Raw genomic sequence first — 20583 nt, forward strand, 5'->3', positions numbered from 1 at the left:
CTGCTTTAATCAACAGTATTTAAGCAGTCAATCAGACGCTCTGTAGCTACTCTGTCGCACAGACAATTTTACCCACCACCTCCCCTTCACCTCCAATATCTCAGTTTTCACAACCATTGCACCCCTTTTAATTATTTTCATGTGTAGCATACTAAAATGTTGGTTATGACAGGCTGGGGGGTTCATGCAAAGGATGCATCTTAAAGGTGCAGTATGACAACCGAGCCCCTTGATTCCTCAGCCTTTGGCCAAATTCAGATATTTGTTATAATATATAAATATATTTTATAATTTTGGTATTCTTAAGTGGTCCTGACTGAAATATCAGTTTCGGTGTTAACATTCTGAAGGATCGTTTTTGGAGAGTCCGGTTCAGAACGCGCAAATCCAAGATCGGTCGTAACCCACCGCCCTTCTTTGGAACTATGAAATACGGGCTGTAAAAGCCTGAGCTCATCTCGGCTGGAGGGACCGGCTCGATCGCGTCCTTCGCCAGGAGGACATGGAGTTCTGCACGCAGTACATGTGCATCGGACCCTTTCACTGTAGTGAAACGAATGCCAGAAAATTTGGGTGTGTGCCGGTTGAATTGAATTTCGTAGCCGAGGCGGATCGTGCGTAATAACCAATGGGACGGGCTGGTAAGCTGAAGCCAAGCTTCCAGAGACCGTGTGAGGGGAATTAACGGCACTACCGGAGAGCTTGCAGTGGGGCAGACGAGCGGAACAGGTGAAACTGCTGGTGCGCGCTGTAGGAGCACACGCAACTACAGTGTGTGTGTGTGTGTTGTGACACTGACCTGAGACCGCTGAGGGTGCTGGTACTTTGGGCTCCTCAGTGGAGAGCTCGGACTCTTCAGGACACCCGCTGGCGATGGAGGAGAGGAAGGATGAGCAAATGAATGCCCTCTCATGGCTCTCTCGATCCTCTGAAGACCTGGAGAAGGAATAGGAATGCACTCTTTTTGTGGTTTTGTCGAGCGGGTGGGGCGGGCTGTCGACGGCTGTTCCCCCTCCGTTGCCTGGATGACATCCTGGGGGGGCGGAGGCAGCCGCCGCAGGGCGCCCTCGGCGAGGAGCAGACTGGGCAGCCGGTGCTGGTGGACGAGAGGCAGGCTTCTTGCGCTGGGGCATGATCTTAGAGATCACTTCAGTCTGCTTCTGAGCGGCGGTGAACTGCTGAGCAAAAGACTCCACCGACTCACCGAATAGGCCAGTCTGTGACACTGGAGCGTCCAGGAACTTGTTCTTTTCTGCTTCCGTCATGTCAGCCAGACATAACCATAGGTGGCGTTCTTGGACCACGAGTGTAGACATCGCACGACCAATCGCCTGGGCCGTCACCTTCGTTGCGCGGAGAGCCAGATCAGTGGCAGCCCGGAGCTCCGAGAAGACGGGTGAGTCGTGTCCTCCCTCGTGCAGATCCCGTAAGGCCTTCGCTTGATGTACTTGCAGCAAAGCCATTGCATGCAGAGCCGAAGCTGCCTCTCCACAAGCCTGATGGGCAGCGCTCGTTAAACCGGACGACTGTCTACAAGCCCAAGAGGGAAGGGTTGGGCGGTCCTTCCAGGAGGCAGGGGTGGCCGGACACAGCTGCATCGCGACCCCCCGCTCCACAGGAGGGATCCCCGTGTAACCCTTAGCGGCTCCGTTGGTGAGGGAGGTGAGGGGGGAGGGCTGAATCGGCCGTAACCGGGTAGAGTACGGCGACTTCCAAGTCCGTGACAGCTCCTCGTGCACCTCGGGGAAGAAAGGTACTGATGGAGAGGGCTGTGAAGCCCAGGCAGCTCCGAAGAACCAATCATCCAGGCGGGACGGTTCGGGCTAAGGGGGGTTAATCCACTCTAACCCTATGGTCTCCGCCACTCAAGCGAGCACAGCCACCATCTCCGGGTCAAACTCTGGCGTCACGACCCGACCAGAGGGAGGAAGAACGTCGGAGTCAGCTTCGGAAAGAGGGGCCCCACCCTCGGGTGTTGCGGTCGAAGCGGGTCCAGAGGGAGGCACAACGGATTCTGCAGCGCTCGTAGAACACGATGCTGCAGTCTCCATAGGCACCTCCACCGGCTAAGGAGGGGAAGGCTGAGAGCCGGAGGACGAATCGCCCGACCGGCTCAGCACAGTTAGACGCAGATCGTCCTTAGAGAGCTTTGCGGCCGCTCCGTGGCGGCGGTCAGAACTCACCAGAAGCGGGCGCCGTTCTTGTAGAAATGACAACTGCCTGCATAAATCCAGAAGAGACATCTCCTCGCAGTGAGAACATGCATCCCCAGGGAATGCAGCCTCCGCATGCTTGATGCCCAAGCATGAAAGACAGCGCTCGTGACCGTCCTTTGGACCCATGTACTTGCCGCATCCAAGAACACATGGACAAAAAAGCCATCCTGAAAAGGACGCTGATATCCGGATATACGAGAGAGTGGCTGCCTTTAACAAGGCACAAAGCTCTCCGTATCACTCTTTTAGGGAAATTCAATCTAGATGCTCAGTTGATGATGCACACAGGGATCAGCAACGCACTCACTAAAACTTAAAACAAAAAAGATGCAGAGTAGTGGAAAAACTGAGGCGTCCGCTGTGGTACTGCTTGTCCAACCAACTTCAGCAATCGTTTCTAACCAGAGCAGAGAGTAGCTTCTCAGTAGCAAATACTGCCGGCTTTCGAAGCAAAAAAGCGTATTTCCATATTTGCACCTGCTGCTTATATACGCACCTGGCGGGGCAGCGCCAGCATTATGCAAATATCTCAATGCCAAGTTCATTGGCGTTTTAGTAGTATACGAAGCAGATTGGTCCCTCTAAGCGAGTTCCCAATGCGTCGGTCACGACGTGACGTCGTAGTGACCGACTGAAAGGGAACCGTATAGTAGTCTTAAATCTCAAAATGTACAATGCTTTTTAAGTTAAATTGATTGTTTTTAGTTTAATGAGGAATTTCATACTCGTATAATAGGCTTTCTTCAGTAATGTCACAAAACACAAAAGTATTATTGATAATATTAGCTTAAAGTTTACTTACTTCATAATACATTCATTGTGAAATTACTAACAGTTCTTCCCAAAGATGCTCTGAGCGGGAGTCAAACCGGCACTCAGTCTGTCATGTCCGAAAGCCCGGGCACACTTCACACTCTGCATCTTTCTGTTGTGTGGGCGCTTATGGAGAGTGAAACACCCGCATGACGGACCGATTGGGAGATAAGGGAATGATTTTTACTCGCCACACTGTCTTCATACACCAGCTGGCCTCTGTTACAACAGTGAATAACATCTTCTATAGCCTTAACACATTAATCATTTATGTAGTATATATCGCGGTAATGATTGCATGGTGGTAAAAAGATTAATGGACAAATAACCTCATCAGCAGGACAGAATAATTTATTTATCTTAAGACAAAAATGTAAGATGTTCTTAAAGGGACACTCCACTTTTTTGAAAATAGGCTAACCTTCCAGCTCCCCTAGAGTTAAACATTGGATTTTTACCGTTTTGGAATCCATTCAGCCGATCCCTGGGTCTGGCTGTACCACTTTTAGCATACTTTAGCACAATCCATTGAATCTGATTAGACCATTAGCTTCTCGCTTAGAAATAACCAAATAGTTTCGATATTTTTCCTATTTAAAACTTGACTCTTTTGTAGTTACATCGTGTACTACGACCGACAGAAAATTAAAAGTTGCGATTTTCTTGGTAGATACGGTTAGGACTATACTCTAATTCCAGCATAATAATCAAGGACTTTGCTGCCGTAACATGGCTGCAGGAGGCACAATGATATTATGCAGCAGCCTAAAATGGTCCCCAGTAACTTTATATAATAGTAACTTTCAATAGCAGGGGACTATTTCGGGCACTGCGTAATATCATTGCGCCTCCTGCAGCCATGTTACGGCAGCAAAGTCCTTGATTATTACACCAGAATGAGAGTATAGTTTAATGAGGTTAATGCCTTCCAGGAAATGTTCTTCTTTAAATATATATACAAATAATATATCAAATGAAAGAACAGAACATCTGCTTTCAAAAAAAACAACGTTTTATCCTACCTTCATTAGTTCTCTTTTTATCACCTCTCAAATATTGGTAGGTTTCTTCAAAAACACCCAATTTTAAGCAAAAAGCTGAGATAATTCTTTGTGAAGGACTTTTGAAAGAGATCAGATTCAGAGAGATCTTTAAAACATACACAGAGTTCTTTCACTTGATGCGTTACTTCCGTTGTATAAGTTACGGAAGTGCGCCACCGGGTGGATAATAGCTGTATTGCGGAAAGCTGGAAATTCTTGTCATTGGCGGGGAAATGTTTTCTCTTTATTGACAAAATAACTTGTCAATGGCAGAGAGAGAGTTAATAGAGAATGTAAATATAATTAACTATAAATAATCAAAATATAAATAACTCATTGTTGAACATTTTGCCAGCATAGGTCACATAGGATGAGTCTCCCATTTACTATTGCCTGGCCCTCTGTAATTTTACAGCTGGAACACTAATCACAGAGTTTGTTGCACTTAAAGTGACCGCTGCGCAGACCAATCATTATGAACGTGAATAACGCAAGATTAGACAGCTTTGTATGCTTTTAAAAATGCATACAAATTTAAAAAAAAAAGTTTAGGTTCTCAGTGAGGGCTTGATGGTTCGCTTGTAAAATATACATATTTGCACAAGTGAATTTTGCCTAATAGTTCTCATTTGAATTTCTCATAAATTGTTTCAATTAAAGTCATTTTAATGCATTCTTATGTTATTGTAACTAATTTAGTTGAAGTGTAGTGAAATTTTAAATATAAGTAGAAATAACTTTTAAAGCCAATATGATTATACTTTAAAATTTTAAACAGCAAAAAATAGTTTACAGTGTACAGACTGTTCAAATGACTTCAACAGCATTTCCTTTTATAGAGGATGCTGTAGATCAGTGGTTGTCAACTCCAGTCCTTGGAACCCCCCCTCTCAGAATGTTTTAGATGTCTCCTTATATGAAACACCTGGGGCACGTTCAATCTTACATCGGTGTGCAACGTTTTCCTACGGTTTCCGGGTTGAAAGACATGTTTTCATGGAAACGGTGTGCAACGGAATGCAACAGGTTTTAGATTTGTTTTCTCTTGTTTGGTGGGTGTGTCAGAAATGTCGGCCCAATCAGCGGCAAGATGTATAAAACCACGCGGTAGAAAAGATACAGCTCGCTCAATAGGTTCAAGTTGGAATGTTGTCTTTCATTCTGGACGCCCAGGTCAGTGACTGTAACATCGAGGGTATTTTACAGTATTAAACACACATTTATAACGATTTCATCAGGCTTCAGAAACATTTAAAAAGGACACAATGAATGGCCTCTCAGCTACCGTAGTTGCAACTCTTGCGTCATCACAACAGGGTGTTCAATGCATCACTGTTTCTGTTTAATAAACGTTGTGCAATGTTTTGTCGGGGCTGAACGCAGCCCTGATTCCACTCATTAAGCTCCTTCCAGAATGTTCAAAACTTTTCCTTAATTAACACGCATACAAGCTGATGAACTGAATCAGGTGTTTTATACAGTATTGTTCAAAATAATAGCAGTACAATGTGACTAACCAGAATAATCAAGGTTTTTAGTATATTTTTTATTGCTATGTGGCAAACAAGTTACCAGTAGGTTCAGTAGATTCTCAGAAAACAAACAAGACCCAGCATTCATGATATGCACACTCTTAAGGCTGTGCAATTGGGCAATTAGTTAAAGGGGTGTGTTCAAAAAAATAGCAGTGTCTACCTTTGACTGTACAAACTCAAAACTATTTTGTACAAAAAAAAAATTTCTGGGATTTAGCAATCCTGTGAATCACTAAACTAATATTTAGTTGTATGACCACAGTTTTTTAAAACTGCTTGACATCTGTGTGGCATGGAGTCAACCAACTTGTGGCACCTCTCAGCTGTTATTCCACTCCATGATTCTTTAACAACATTCCACAATTCATTCACGTTTCTTGGTTTTGCTTCAGAAACAGCATTTTTGATATCACCCCACAAGTTCTCAATTGGATTAAGGTCTGGAGATTGGGCTGGCCACTCCATAACATTAATTTTGTTGGTTTGGAACCAAGACTTTGCCCGTTTACTAGTGTGTTTTGGGTCATTGTCTTGTTGAAACAACCATTTCAAGGGCATGTCCTCTTCAGCATAGGGCAACATGACCTCTTCAAGTATTTTAACATATGCAAACTGATCCATGATCCCTGGTATGCGATAAATAGGCCCAACACCATAGTAGGAGAAACATGCCCATATCATGATGCTTGCACCTCCATGCTTCACTGTCTTCACTGTGTACTGTGGCTTGAATTCAGAGTTTGGGGGTCGCCTCACAACCTGCCTGTGGCCCTTGGACCCAAAAAGAACAATTTTACTCTCATCAGTCCACAAAATGTTCCTCCATTTCTCTTTAGGCCAGTTGATGTGTTCTTTGGCAAATTGTAACCTCTTCTGAACATGCCTTTTTTTTAACAGAGGGACTTTGCGGGGGATTCTTGAAAATAGATTAGCTTCACACAGACGTCTTCTAACTGTCACAGTACTTACAGGTAACTCCATCCTGGAGGTGATCATTGGCTGAGCCTTTGCCATTCTGATTATTCTTCTATCCATTTTGATGGTTGTCTTCCGTTTTCTTCCACGTCTCTCTGGTTTTGCTCTCCATTTTAAGCCATTGGAGATCATTTTAGCTGAACAGCCTATCATTTTTTGCACCTCTTTATAGGTTTTCCCCTCTCCAATCAACTTTTTAATCAAAGTACGCTGTTCTTCTGAACAATGTCTTGAACGACCCATTTTCCTCAGCTTTCAAATGCATGTTCAACAAGTGTTGGCTTCATCCTTAAATAGGGGCCACCTGATTCACACCCGTTTCTTCACAAAATTGATGACCTCAGTGATTGAATGCCACACTGCTATTTTTTTGAACACACCCCTTTCAACTAATTCAACTAATTCAACCAATTGCCCAACTGCACAGCCCCAAGAGCGTGCATATCATGAATGCTGGGTCTCATTTGTTTTCTGAGAATCTACTGAACATACTGGTAACTTGTTTGCCACGTAGCAATAAAAAAATATACTAAAAACCTTGATTATTCTGGTTAGTCACATTGTACTGCTATTATTTTGAACAATACTGTATATAGAGACATCTAAAATGTTCTGGGAGGGGGGGCCCGAGGACTGGAGTTGAGAACCACTGCTGTAGATAATAATGTTGCCTTGGTTCGTAGAAAGTTTTATTTATATTTGGGGAGGATTTCTGATTCCAAACATTTTTATTTGTGCAAAAAAGTCATTAAAACACATAATCTCATGCTTGCAATATTAGCCATTGTGGTAGTGCTCTAAGATCCAAGCAGATTCTTTGTGTTGTGTTACGTTGCTTCACAAATTGTAGTTTCTACACAACACTGGGGCTGCTAATTATTCAGCACATAATTCCTATTTAAACAAAATTATTATTCTAATAATTAGTATTCTTTCAAAACTTGGTACAATTGATCATACACTCCCCTCTAGTTTGTTTAAGGATCCTTTTGGGTTCATTTTTTAGGAAATGAAATTTATTTAGCTGCTTAACCAGTAACTTAAAATTAGGGATGGGACGATTAACCATAATAAAATGTCCTGATGGTTAGTATTATCGTTTAAAATGTAATTATCATTACAACCGTCTTTGATTACCGTGATTTTGAAAACTCGCTGTAAATCCTGTCCAGCCAGAATCAGCTTGACGCATGCAACATTGTTTTTGCACGAGAAGGCGTTGCGGAAGGCAGTAACAGGTGCACTGTGTTTTAATGCGTTGCTTATGTGTGCATTTGATGTTCTTATTAAGGTACTGTTCATTAAAACAGGTTCATACATCTCAGGGCTCCATGTTAATGTTTATTTAATGCAGGGGTGTCAAATACGACCAGTCGATCGCAAATTCAATGCCGGTAGATCGTACATAAGTTAATAATTGTGTATGCTGCTCCACGCCTCCACGAGCTTCGGAAAACAAAGCGCGATTATGGTCTTAGAAACAAGTCTTTTTGAGTTGCTGCGCATTTCTTCTCAAGTGTGTTTTTATAAATCTTATGCCTGCCCGCTGCAGCGGAGTCGTCTAACTTCCGAAAATTTGGATGCACATTCTTGCTTTCATGCAGGAGTTGATCCACATGCACGGTGCATGTGGGCTCTCCTGATTTTGCCAAGTGGTTGATGTCCTCAGGGCAACATTATGTTGACCCTGGGACAACATTTCAATCAACCAATCAGATTTCAAAAATAAGTTTACAGTTTGTTTTAAGTTTAAGCTTACAACCATGATTAGCTGTTTCTAGACTATTGTTTTTCACTTATCATGTCCCTTTGATTTTGGGGTTTGGTTAGGGTTGGGGTTTGGGGTGGGTTTAGGTTTTATTTAGAAAAAATTTGTCCTTGGGTCAACACAATATGTTGCCCTGAGGACATCTCTCACTTGGCAAAATCAGTTCGAGCGTCCTGCCCCTTACCATATTGAGCTTATGAGGAAACGCCTGCTGTAGCTTTTTAGATGTTAGCCTCACCCTTAGACGTCATACCCACAGCTAAACATCTAATGTTTACATCAACTGCACTACTAATTGGAAACACTTTGGTCAACAAGCCAACACCTCATTTGCTGAAATCTACAGAAAGTCTGACAGTTATCTGTCACGGCCAGACTGGAAACAAAGCAAATATATTGAAGGAAGATATGCATACACATAAAAATTTACTACGAGAGATGCAGCAATTAAAATTTTTGAGATATATAGGTATATATATATATGGATTTGTGTCAACTCCATCAGACACACTAAAAAGTAAAAAATTAAAATTCTTTCAATCCAACCAGAATCTAAAGTTCTCAAGTATATTGTTACAGTGTTTAGTTACTCTGATATGTAAAAAAAATACAATATATAAACTTAGGTTGTGATTCCACACTATTCTGAAAACTCAGATTTCTAAATATTAGCATTTGCAAACATTGATTTTAACTTTAATATTGTAAAAACAATTTCCTTAAATAAATAAAACATAAGAGATGGTAGATCAGATGGTCCTTTATTACAAAAACAACATAAACTAAAGAAAGAATATTTTTTCCCCAAAAGATTAACAAAAAATACATCCAACGCTGTTGGAAAATCTGACGGTGTTGACAGAAAATCTGACGGTGTTGACAAAAAATATGTGTGCATTGCTGATTATTGAACAGATGTGCTCTTCAAACACTACTACTAAAACTATTCATTGTTATTAGAGTATTGAACTTACTGTAAAGCAAACTATAATAAAGATATTGCACATACACCATTTCCTACTATCAAAAAAAGAACAATAAGGGAAACCTGGGGCCCTCCCCCGCCTCTGTTTTCATTTCACATGTGTGTGTTTGGGTGTGTTGGATGTATGATTGCCCTGCATCATATATATACATATATATACACACAGTCACCGGCCACTTTATTAGGTACACCTGTCCAACTGCGCGTTAATGCAAATTTCTAATCAGCCAATCACATGGCAGCAACTCAATGCATTTAGGCATGTAGACATGGTCAAGACGATCTGCTAAAGTTCAAGCCGAGCTTCAGAATGGGGAAGAACGGTGATTTAAGTGACTTTGAAAGTGGCATGGTTGTTGGTGCCAGACGGGCTGGTCTGAGTATTTCAGAAACTGCTGATCTACTGGGAATTTCACACACAACCATCTCAATGGTTTACAGAGAATGGTCCAAAAAAGAGAAAATATCCAGTGAGTGGCAGTTTTGTGGGCGCAAATGCGTTGTTGATGCCAAAGGTCAGAAAAGAATGTCCAGCCTGGTTCGAGCTGATAAAAAGGAAACAGTTACTCAAATAACCACTTTTTACAACCGAGTTATGCAGAAGAGCATCTCTGAACACACAACACGTCGAACCTTGAGGCGGATGGGCTGCAGCAGCAGAAGACCACACCGGGTGCCACTCCTGACAGCAAAGAACAGGAAACTAAGGCTAAAACTCACACAAGCTCACCAAAATTGGACAATAGAAGATTGGAAAAACGTTGCCTGGTCTGATGAGTCTTGATTTCTGCTGCAACATTCAGATGGTAGAGTCAGAATTTGGCATCAACAACATGAAAGCATGGATCCATCCTGCCTTGTATCAACGGTTCAGGCTGCTGGTGGTGGTGTTGTAATGGTGTGGAGATATTTTCTTGCCACACTTTGGGCCCATTAGTACCAATTGAGCATCATGTATTGTTTCTGACCATGTTCATCCCTTTATGACCACAGTGTACCCATCCTCTGATGGCTACTTCCAGCAGGATAACATGCCATGTCATAAAGTGCAAATCATCTAAGACTGGTTTCTTGAACATGACAAAGAGTTCACTGTACTCAAATGGCCACCACAGTCACCAGATCTCAACCCAATAGAGCTTTTTTGGGATGTGGTGGAACGGGAGCTTTGTGCCCTGGATGTGCAGCTGACAAATCTGCAACAACTGCGTAATGTTATCATGGCAATATGGACCAAAATCTCTGAGAAATGTTTCCAGTACCTTGTTGAATCTGTGCCACGAAGGATTAAGGCAGTTCTGAAAGCAAAAGGGGATCCAACCCAGTACTAGTAAGGTGTACATAATAAAGTGGCCGGTGAGTGTGTATATGTGTGTATATATGTATATATATGTATATATATAAAGTTACATGTTACACAATGACAAGCAGACCACTGCCTGCCTATTCTTTACAAGTCAGATGCGTATGGTTAAATAATGTAATGCATGCTATATGTGCATTATGTGTAAATAAAACCCTGAAATAACGGTTTAATCCTTCACTATATTCACAAATAATATTATAATCGCACATTAAGAGGTTATTGGGGGATTTGTCAACTCCATCAGCTTACAGGTCAACTCCGTCAGACATAGAACCTGACGGAGTTGACGTCTGACGGAGTTGACATAAGGGCATGTATTTTCCCTCCAAAACATGTATTGTACACTGCAGCTAGGTACTTTTTCCTCAGTTGCTAGCTGTCCCAATAACCTCACTAAAATGCTTAAATTCAATCCACTATGGTTTAAAAAAAGTATCTTAACAGAAAGATGGTGTTGACATGGTACCGCTGTGACCATAGGAATATTCACATTGTTTGTCTAAAATATATAAAAAATGTAAACATAACAGAGAATGTGTGGTAGTGCTGCATTCACCACAGGCAGGGAGATGAAAATGGGTCCTCAGGGATATTAGCTGACCTGAATTTCCTGATTTAAATAGCTTTATAAAAAAATCTGACGGAGTTGACAGAAACTGAGGACACAACTTTAATAGGTAGATTTTTATGGAAAATATTGTTTGATGTTCACTTCATGCATTGTTTTTTATATTTATACCCCTTATTTTCTATTGGATATATATGTTTTCATAATTGTAGAGCTTTTTTAAAGTTTTTGGGGATGATTAATATTGTGACCTCTTGCTGAGGACAAGTGCAATAACATGGACCTTCTAACCACAGACCACACATTTTTTTAAAAATCCCCCCAAAAATAAAAAAGTCAAAATCAAATTGGTATACACAAATCCTATAGATTTAACTTTGTAATTATGTCAATCGTGATGAATTTCTTAAATTTTGCTATAAATTAGACTTTTCTAAATGGGACATGTTTTGTCCCGACTCTCAAGAATCAGTGATATATATTAGTAAGAAAGGTCAATAAATGTCTTCAGAGGACCTAGTTGAACCCTGTGCAATAGCATTACAAAGCCAAGTAGAGCTACAAAATTGATTACTGTACCTCAGATTGTGTTTAGCTTTAAAAGAAGGATTTTAACGCCCCAGGGCAAAACCCCTATCGGCACCCCCTCAAACAAGATCATGCAATTTTACATGCTATATTACATACAAAACCACAAATCATATAAAGATTATGTGATCATGTAACAATCAAATCTTAAATGCATTAAATTCAACAATGCAGTTTAAAAAAATGTACCTTTTTATGTATTACTTTTGTGTATTAAAGTTTTATGGGAAAGATTATTTAGTGTGCTTTTTTCTAAACCAATTGTTTTATGGTTGTCTAATTTAAACTGTTACTGGTGTAATACAAATTTAAATAAAAAAGACATGGACTTTAAAAGAGCATGTCAGAACAGCTGAAGAAGGTCCATCACATTTTGCAGCACAGATTAACAGAGTTCACAGATATTCATTAAAGTGGCAGCCTTGTTCTGTAGAATTCATGTGAAACTGATGTAACTCAATCTGCATTTTAAGTAGGGATGGGACGGTTAGAAAATTTCATATCATGATTATAGTAAACCAAAGTTATCACGGTTATCAATATTATCATGGTTTTCTTAAATTGAGATGGAAATGTTCAAAAAGAACTGATACACACACTGAAAATTTAACAAGTTTAATTTTTTAAATCAGCAAACAACAAATACAATTAGCAGCTATATGCACTTTTTTAGGCATAAAGATTAAATCAGGGGTGTCCAGCCTTTTTTTGTGTGGCAATCTACTTTTAAAATGATAAAGCCGACAAGACCTACCTGTTAAATTTTTTTAACAAAACACTGTTACAGTTTTTAATAACACTTTAAATGTGTGTTAGGAGGACTATCTCTACGTTGAATTTATGGCTGTCACCATAACTCCATTCTTTTTGAGGAGTTAAAAAAAATCCTTGAGTACATGCCGAGTAGTCCTTATAGCGGAATAGCGGAGATGCGGTTTTGATGAAATAAACTAGAAAATGACAACATTATGAGAAGCACCTCTATCACTCTCTCGGTCGGTCGGTCGGTCGATCGATCGCGCGCACATACACGCTCGAACTGATTTTGCCAAGTGTTTGAGTGTTTGAGACAGGCTGGAAAAAAAGTATCTAAAAAATGGTAAAAAAAGACCTTAATTAACCATTGCTGCTTATTGTTTAATATCCCAAACTGTTTGTGTGTCATCTTTTCTTAGCACTCTGTGGATGCTGTAAATGCTGGAGTGAGTCCTATTGGAGACACATCATACAACTCTAGTCACTGGGATCTAGGAAGTTCGTTCTTTTTTGCTGGAACCGTGATCACAACAATAGGTAACTTAAATACCTAACATCCCTAAATATTATACTGTACATACACTGTTTTTTTGTTAAATCAACTCAGATTTACAAGTCATGTCAACTTACTATAATTTATCTTGACAAGAGATGAGTTGTTACAACTTTTAAAATGAATTTGACTTTTTTCAACTATATTTAAAAGTTTATAACAACATGTGAATGCAAGAAAAAATGCTTCAAATGTCTGTTATTTTGGAGATTGGCACGTAAGTGCATATAATATAAATAACACAAACATGCAGAAAATGATAAGTTATCCAGAAATGCGATAATGTTTTGTGTTTTGACTTGCTTCTCCGGCTAGTTGGGGATTTCATGCTTTTCCGGAAACATTCACTAGAGCTGATCTGTATTTTATAAATCTGAAAACTAAAGACTTTTCAGAGATTTGAAGGGTGCAATACTACTCTATGTCCCCAAATTTAAATTAGATGAGCAGAAACACTGTGTGTTATGTAACCTTTAAAGGGGCGGTGAATTTGTCGATTTTATTGTTTTATACTGTTATCTGATGTCTACTTATGATGTTTGCATGGTTTTTACATCCAAAAACATCAAAAGCAATAAGTAATAGGCTATTTTGTAACATGGATTAGTGGATTTTGGATTTTGAATTTTGTAACATGGTTCGCATTAAAGATAATGAGGTCAGCCAGGAAAAACTGTACTCACTTTACTTCAATGCAGATTATATAAACAGGCAATATTTAATTTTGGATTATAATTGGCTTGTTTTAAAGTAGACATTTCAGGCTTTTTTGGATATGTGTATCATGTTTGTGTGACGAGTGAACTGATTTTTGTAATAACCCTGTTTATTTTCTTTATTTGACAAAAACACAAAGATCTGTTGTTATTGTGAATGAACATTAATTAAAGAGGACCATTCACAGTTTCAAATGATGTCAAAAACGTAAGTGTATGATTATTAATGATTAATGATGAGTATTTAAAGTTGATTCTGCTATGATAAGGAGAAAACACATCAAAGCGCAGCATTTTTAGACCCCTGGGGGATAAAGTATACTGTGTATACTGCTGTGTCATTTTTGTCAGATCCAATATTAGTGGTGCTTTTAATAACAGTCTCTCTGCAAATCCAGCATCCACTTCTTTATAAATGAATCCGCGGAACACAAAGTAAACAAACACTCCACGCGAGCTGGGACTTCTTCAAAAACAAACTTTAACCATGCATTCGTAATGTTGAGACTCCGTTATCCAGCGTCTGTGTTCTTCCCATAGACCGTTCTTCCACAACCGTTTCCATGGTTACTCTATCATAACAGATTACAGCGTCAAAATAAAAGTCTCTCAGAAAAAATGTATTTAAAAATCATTTTGGTTACATTTGACAATCTTTAAAGACATGTTTACTGATTGAGACACACGTGTGTCACGTGAAGCTGTGGGCGGGGCTACAAAAGTGGTCCTTGTATTTGGCTATGGGGAGGTGCTTCAATCCCACTTTGACGTCATATTTCTCTGAATTCCTCACTCGGTCGTAATACTGGCTTGGTGCCAAAAACTGTTATATTTCAGTAGTACGGACGTTTTCAGTTCTAAAACTTGCAGGATGTTCATTTTAGTATGATGACCTCTTATATAACAAATTATCAAGTTAAAATTGAGTATTTGATTTACCGCTCCTTTAACAAGTCTCTTCTCCAAACCACATTATACTTTTAACCTGAGCAAAATACAAAGCATCCTCTTGTATCATGCATTTATGGTAACACTTATCATCAATATGCCAGACCACCAACCGCTTATAATCACAAATCAAATTTAATCAATTTAGCAAGACCTAATTCATGTATGAAACTGGTCTTGCTTCGGGCTGTCAAACAAAATGGAACTAGTAATGCCTTCTGAACGATTCATTGATTTTTGTTGTAAGTATTCTTTCTAAGAGTTATAGTCTTGGTGAAATTAAAGAAAGTAGTGAAAATCTTTTAAGTAGTCACATAAAACACATCAAATGCATGTGCATTTTCTAAAAGTCAAAGTCAGGAGTGAAAAAGGAGGCAATATTTTTACCACTTACCTTGCATTTCATTTGAGGTCGGTTGAGTCCATAAGCTGCTCACTTTGTTACTTGTCAGCCTTTGATTGATTACTTGAAGCTGTTGTGCAATACATGTTATAGCTAGATGCTGACAGAACTCTTAATGTCATTTCTTATTGGCTCAGCCATCCAACAGGCAATGGAAAAGGGCATAAATAAGATTGGTTTTTACACTTCAGTTGAACATGCTCTCAGTATACACATTTTGACCCATGGGGACCATATGCGTTGTTTTTCTATAACAGTAAATCTTGTATTTGATGGAAAAACAATCAATTAAACTATTAAACTTATGTTGAGTTGGGCATAGAAACTGTGATGTGCATTAAAGCAATCTAACTTTTCAATTTATTTGATTTTGTGTATTTTGCCTAAAGACTTTTAAACTTAACAATTAACTTATTTAATATTCAATAAAATCACATATTTTGTGAGCACCAGACATATCTGTATTAGTATTTCAATTCCTGTACAATATATTACAATTATTCACTGGTGCACTGTCTACTGGTTTCCAATTATTTCACAATGATTTTTATTTGAGCAAATAAGAAACAAATGTATACTCTCAAGATCAGAATCTTTCAGATATTTACAGTACAGCTGTGAATTGTGATATTTCCTCACAATGCATAAGGAATTAGAAATGGTTACAGATAAAAGAGAAATGGAAGGTCAAATTTAATGTAAAAGTTTCTATTCAAAATTCAAAAGGAAGATAATAACCAGATTTTTTCGAACTCCACAGATAATTTCAAAATGGAATTCATTATGCTCAGTGCTGGAGAAACACATTGGTAACCATTCTTTGGTCATGTCCAAAGTTAAAGGTCACATACACACAGTTTTTGCTAATCTCATGTTTACATTTACATATGCATTTGGCAGACGCTTTTATCCAAAGTAACCTACAGTAGATTGTGAAATGTATACATTTTTTCAACATGTGTTCCCTGGGTTCAAACTCGTGACATTTTGCGCTGCAATGCTCTACCACTGAGCTATACATGAGCACATAGATAATGTTAAAGCAACACTATGTAGTTTCCATGTAAAAATGACTTACAGCTCCCCCATGTGGTTGAAAAGCGCAACAGTGCCTGGTATCAAACACTCTTCTGCAGGCAGGGGGAGGGGCGGGGCTGTGTTTCCTACCCTCCACCACCACTTTCAGAGTGGGCTTGTAGCAGCTAGGAGGCTGATCAGGTTGCAGCAACAGTACAATTTGTCCAGTTAAAAGTTGTTCTATCACTGAAATAATTTTAGAGACATTATTTAAAGGTAAAAAAAACTACATAGTGTTGCTTTAATATTGTTGGGGTAGTTTCCCAGACAGGGTTTATCCTATAGTCCCAGACTAACATGTATGTTTGAGCTGCCTTAATTTAAAAACATTTTGCACTGACATAGCTTAACATATTTCAGTACTATTGTTTTGTCTCAAGATGCACAAGATGTTTTTTAAAAGTACTTAAATGTCCTAATACAACTAACCCTACTGAAAAATCCAGCTAAAACCAGCATAAGCTGGTAACTGGTTTTAGCTGGTTTAAGGTGGTTTACGCTGGTCTTCCCAGCCTGACAAAGCTGGCCATGCTGGTGGGCCAGCTGGTATTCCAGCCTGTCCAGCTAGACCAGCTTAAAATGTGTCCAAAACACAGCTAGACCAGCTTCCTACACCAGCAAAACCAGCTAAAACCAAGCTGGAGACCAGCTAAAACCAGCTCACCAGCTTATGCTGGTCTTAGCTGGATTTTTCATGAGGGAAGGCTTAGTCCTGGATTCATCTAAACCCTGTCCAGAAAACCACCCTGTTATGTTAATTTTGGGTACCTATATAGACGAGGACTGCATCCTTCATATCTTCAAGTTCAATGTTTCATCAGATTCATAAAAGACAAATACAAGTGAACTGATTTTTTTGTAAAGAGCCAAGCTCCTGGAAGCGAAACGTGGGCAGAGTGAGTCCCAAGCATGCAACACACACAATACAATACAATTGTTTACATTACAGTATATGCTCTTGTGCACTGATTACCAACAAAACACAGACATTTGATGCAGTTTTATTTTACGGATGCAGTTACGACCACATGACAAGGTCTTTTATTTCTGGGGCTGCACTATCATTCAATTTAGCATCGAACTGGGCCTTGTTTATAAAACATTCATCACTGAAATGCCTGGAACAAACAAACACACTTGCAACTCCATTGCTTCCCCAGAAAAACAAACCTTATCCACTGTTCCCTTAATGGTTCAGAATACTTTATTCCTAAAAAGGTGGGTCCCTGTGTTTGCTTATGTTGCTTATCTTTTTTATCCTCCCCCTCCCTTGTACTAGGTGTATTGTTTTTCTCTGTATATTTTGTCTGATAAACAATTATCAATTGAACAGTTGCTTATATTGTTTCAATATGAATAAACTTACCGTTACACTGCAATGTATGTTATGTTGTGGTTAAAAAAGGTAAAAAAATTACCGTATTGTAAATTACTGTATTATTGTACTAATTTTTACGTTTTATTGCAATAAATGTTTCGTACTACATGCATTCTTATAACTTAAAAATATTAACTTCATATTCCATTATCCTATATTATTTTAGATCTAAAAGTAAACCATCAATTTCTTGTCTATTCTAAGGTTATGGCAACATCGCTCCAAGCACAGAGGGTGGGAAGATTTTTTGTATACTCTATGCAATATTTGGTATCCCACTCTTTGGTTTTCTGCTGGCTGGTGTTGGTGATCAACTGGGGACTATTTTTGTCAAAAGCATTGCAAAAGTGGAGAAGATGTTTAGGGTAAGTTAAATGTGGAGAACACAACTGGGTTTTTTGTGTGTGAGAGTATACACCATATATATGAGCTTTTTGAAATATGTATTTGTAATATTAATATTCAATTCAATTCAATTTTATTTATATAGCGCTTTTCACAAGTGTTAATTGTTGCAAAGCAGCTTTACATGAGAAGATGTAGAGGAGAACACAGAAAATCAATAGATAATATAAGAAGTAGAGATAGCGGCTAAGGTTAAACCGTACAAGCGAGCATATTAATAATGTAACTTATACAGTAAAGTGCTAAGTTAAGCCAAAGTTGTCTGACTCTCCCTGGGACGAAAAAAAACCCAATGGGAAAAACTCCTAGAAGGATAAAAACCCTTGGGAGGAATTAATATATATTTATATATATATATAGATACGGTAGGGATAGGAGGTGGGTAAGCGGATTAAACTGGTTTAGCCGGTGGTTGTTGGTCGGGCATCGGCTAGGCATCACGTTGAAGGACAGCCAGTAGATCAGTGGTGCGATGACCTTCACAGCAACAGGAACTGGGTCTGTTTGTCTTATTGTCCTCGGGGTCGAGGACGAGACAGGGAGACAAAAACAGAGTTCTATTAGCGTAGGGGCCGTTCGCATGTAATGCAAGTGTCATACATCATAGTGGTTTAAGTCAGCTCGGTTCCAGACAGGCTAACTATTGCGGCAATAGTATATTACCCATATGAGGTACGTGAGTGCTTTGTTCTAGACAAAAATAACTACTGCGGGAAAAGTACATTTAGTGGACATTTTATGTGAATGCTTTGTTAAAGAAGAATGTCTTAAGTTTAGATTTAAATTGATCGACTGTGTCTGATACTCGAACATTATTTGGTAAATCATTCCAGAGCTTAGGGGCTAAGTAGGAAAAGGATCTACCACCTTTAGACACTTTTGATATTCTAGGGATAATTAAGTGACCAGAATTATGTGATCGCACTTTACGTGATGGATTGTATTTTGATAGTAGTTCTTTAATATACGAGGGCGCTAGGCCATTTAAGGCTTTGTAGGTGATTAGTAATATTTTAAATTGTATGCGATATTTAACTGGTAGCTGTCACCAGTAGCCTCGTGTGTGTCGTCTCATTCTTTATATGAAAGTATGTAAAATACATAACATGGTGTCAGAACGGTATTGAAGAAACGAAAGCACAACTGAAAGAAAGTTAACGATAACAAGATGTCGATGCTGCAACCACCGTTGATTCTGTCCTTGCAAGGCAACCTCGCGGAGAATTGGAAGGTATGGCTTCAAAAATTCGAATTGTACCTCATTGCCAGCGGTATTGCAGAGAAATCGGAGACAGTGCAGTGTGCTACTTTTCTTCATATCGCGGGCGATGAAGCCATTAAAGTGTACAACACATTCCAATTCACAGAACAAGAAGTAAACAAAATGGAGGAACTAAAAAAGAAGTTCAAAGAATATTGTGAGCCTAGAAAGAATCTGCCATACATTCGCCACATGTTTTTTACAAGAGCACAAGGCTCAGAGGAAACAATTGATGCATATGTTACAGATCTCAAAAACAAGGCAAAAATCTGTGAATTCGGAGATTTGAATGATTCGCTCATCAGAGACAGAATCGTATGCGGGATCAGAGATGATGGTGTTCGTGCAAGATTATTACGTGAAGCAGACCTCACGTTGGAAAAGGCAATTGACGTTTGCAGAGCCAACGAGATAACATTAAATCAAATGAAAATGTTAGTCGAGGAAGCAGATGTAAATAGGATTAGCAGCGTCAGAAACACAAAGAGAGGCAAAACAGTGAAAAGTAAACCACACACAGCGGAAAGTCAACACGAAACAAACGTGAAATGTTCAAGATGTGGTTACCAACATGCATACAAAAAGTGCCCCGCATATGGTCAAGTGTGCAAAACATGCAACAAAAGAAACCACCAATGTGTAAAACTCAAGCCTTTACTAAGAAAATACAAACAATAGAACACAGTGAACAAAGTGATGAACCAGATTATTTTGTTGGGACTATTGATGTGCAAGCAATGAGAAATGTACACACTGTCACCACTAAAATGCGAAATCAAAACGACAAGTGGACTGAGATCTTGAAAATAAAAAACAAGGATATTGCATTTAAACTAGACACAGGAGCTGCTTGCAATGTAATGTCTAACAAAATGTTCAAATCACTGGAAACTCAAAGGAAGCTAAATAAATCCACCTGTCACTTAATTACCTATTCTGGCCACAAGATGTCACCAGTAGGACAGGTTAACCTCACTTTCAGTTACAGACAGCAAAAGCATAACATTCAATTTCAAGTGATTGACAGCAACGTACCGGCAATTCTTGAAGCCCAACAAAATGCGTATATGCATAGATCCACAAGATCTAAATAAAGCAATAATGCGTGAGCATTATCCTTTGAAGACTGTGGAAGACGTGGTATCCAGCATGCCCAAGGCAAAAATATTCTCTGTAATTGACGCTAATCAAGGATTCTGGCAAATAAAACTGGATGATGAGAGCTCAAA

General features: G+C 39.3%; 1 protein-coding gene across 1 annotated transcript in view; it reads left to right on the forward strand.

Moving 5' to 3' along the window:
* Nucleotides 1-20583, forward strand: part of kcnk10a (potassium channel, subfamily K, member 10a) — an 83968-nt gene that overhangs the window by 51685 nt on the left and 11700 nt on the right. Inside the window, exons 3-4 of the mRNA XM_073855494.1 lie at nt 13033-13150; nt 17893-18053. Coding sequence (XP_073711595.1) covers nt 13033-13150; nt 17893-18053 — 279 coding nt within the window. The remainder of the gene's footprint in view (nt 1-13032; nt 13151-17892; nt 18054-20583) is intronic.

The sequence above is a fragment of the Misgurnus anguillicaudatus genome, chromosome 18, assembly GCF_027580225.2.
Source record: "Misgurnus anguillicaudatus chromosome 18, ASM2758022v2, whole genome shotgun sequence".
Lineage (NCBI taxonomy): Eukaryota > Metazoa > Chordata > Actinopteri > Cypriniformes > Cobitidae > Misgurnus > Misgurnus anguillicaudatus.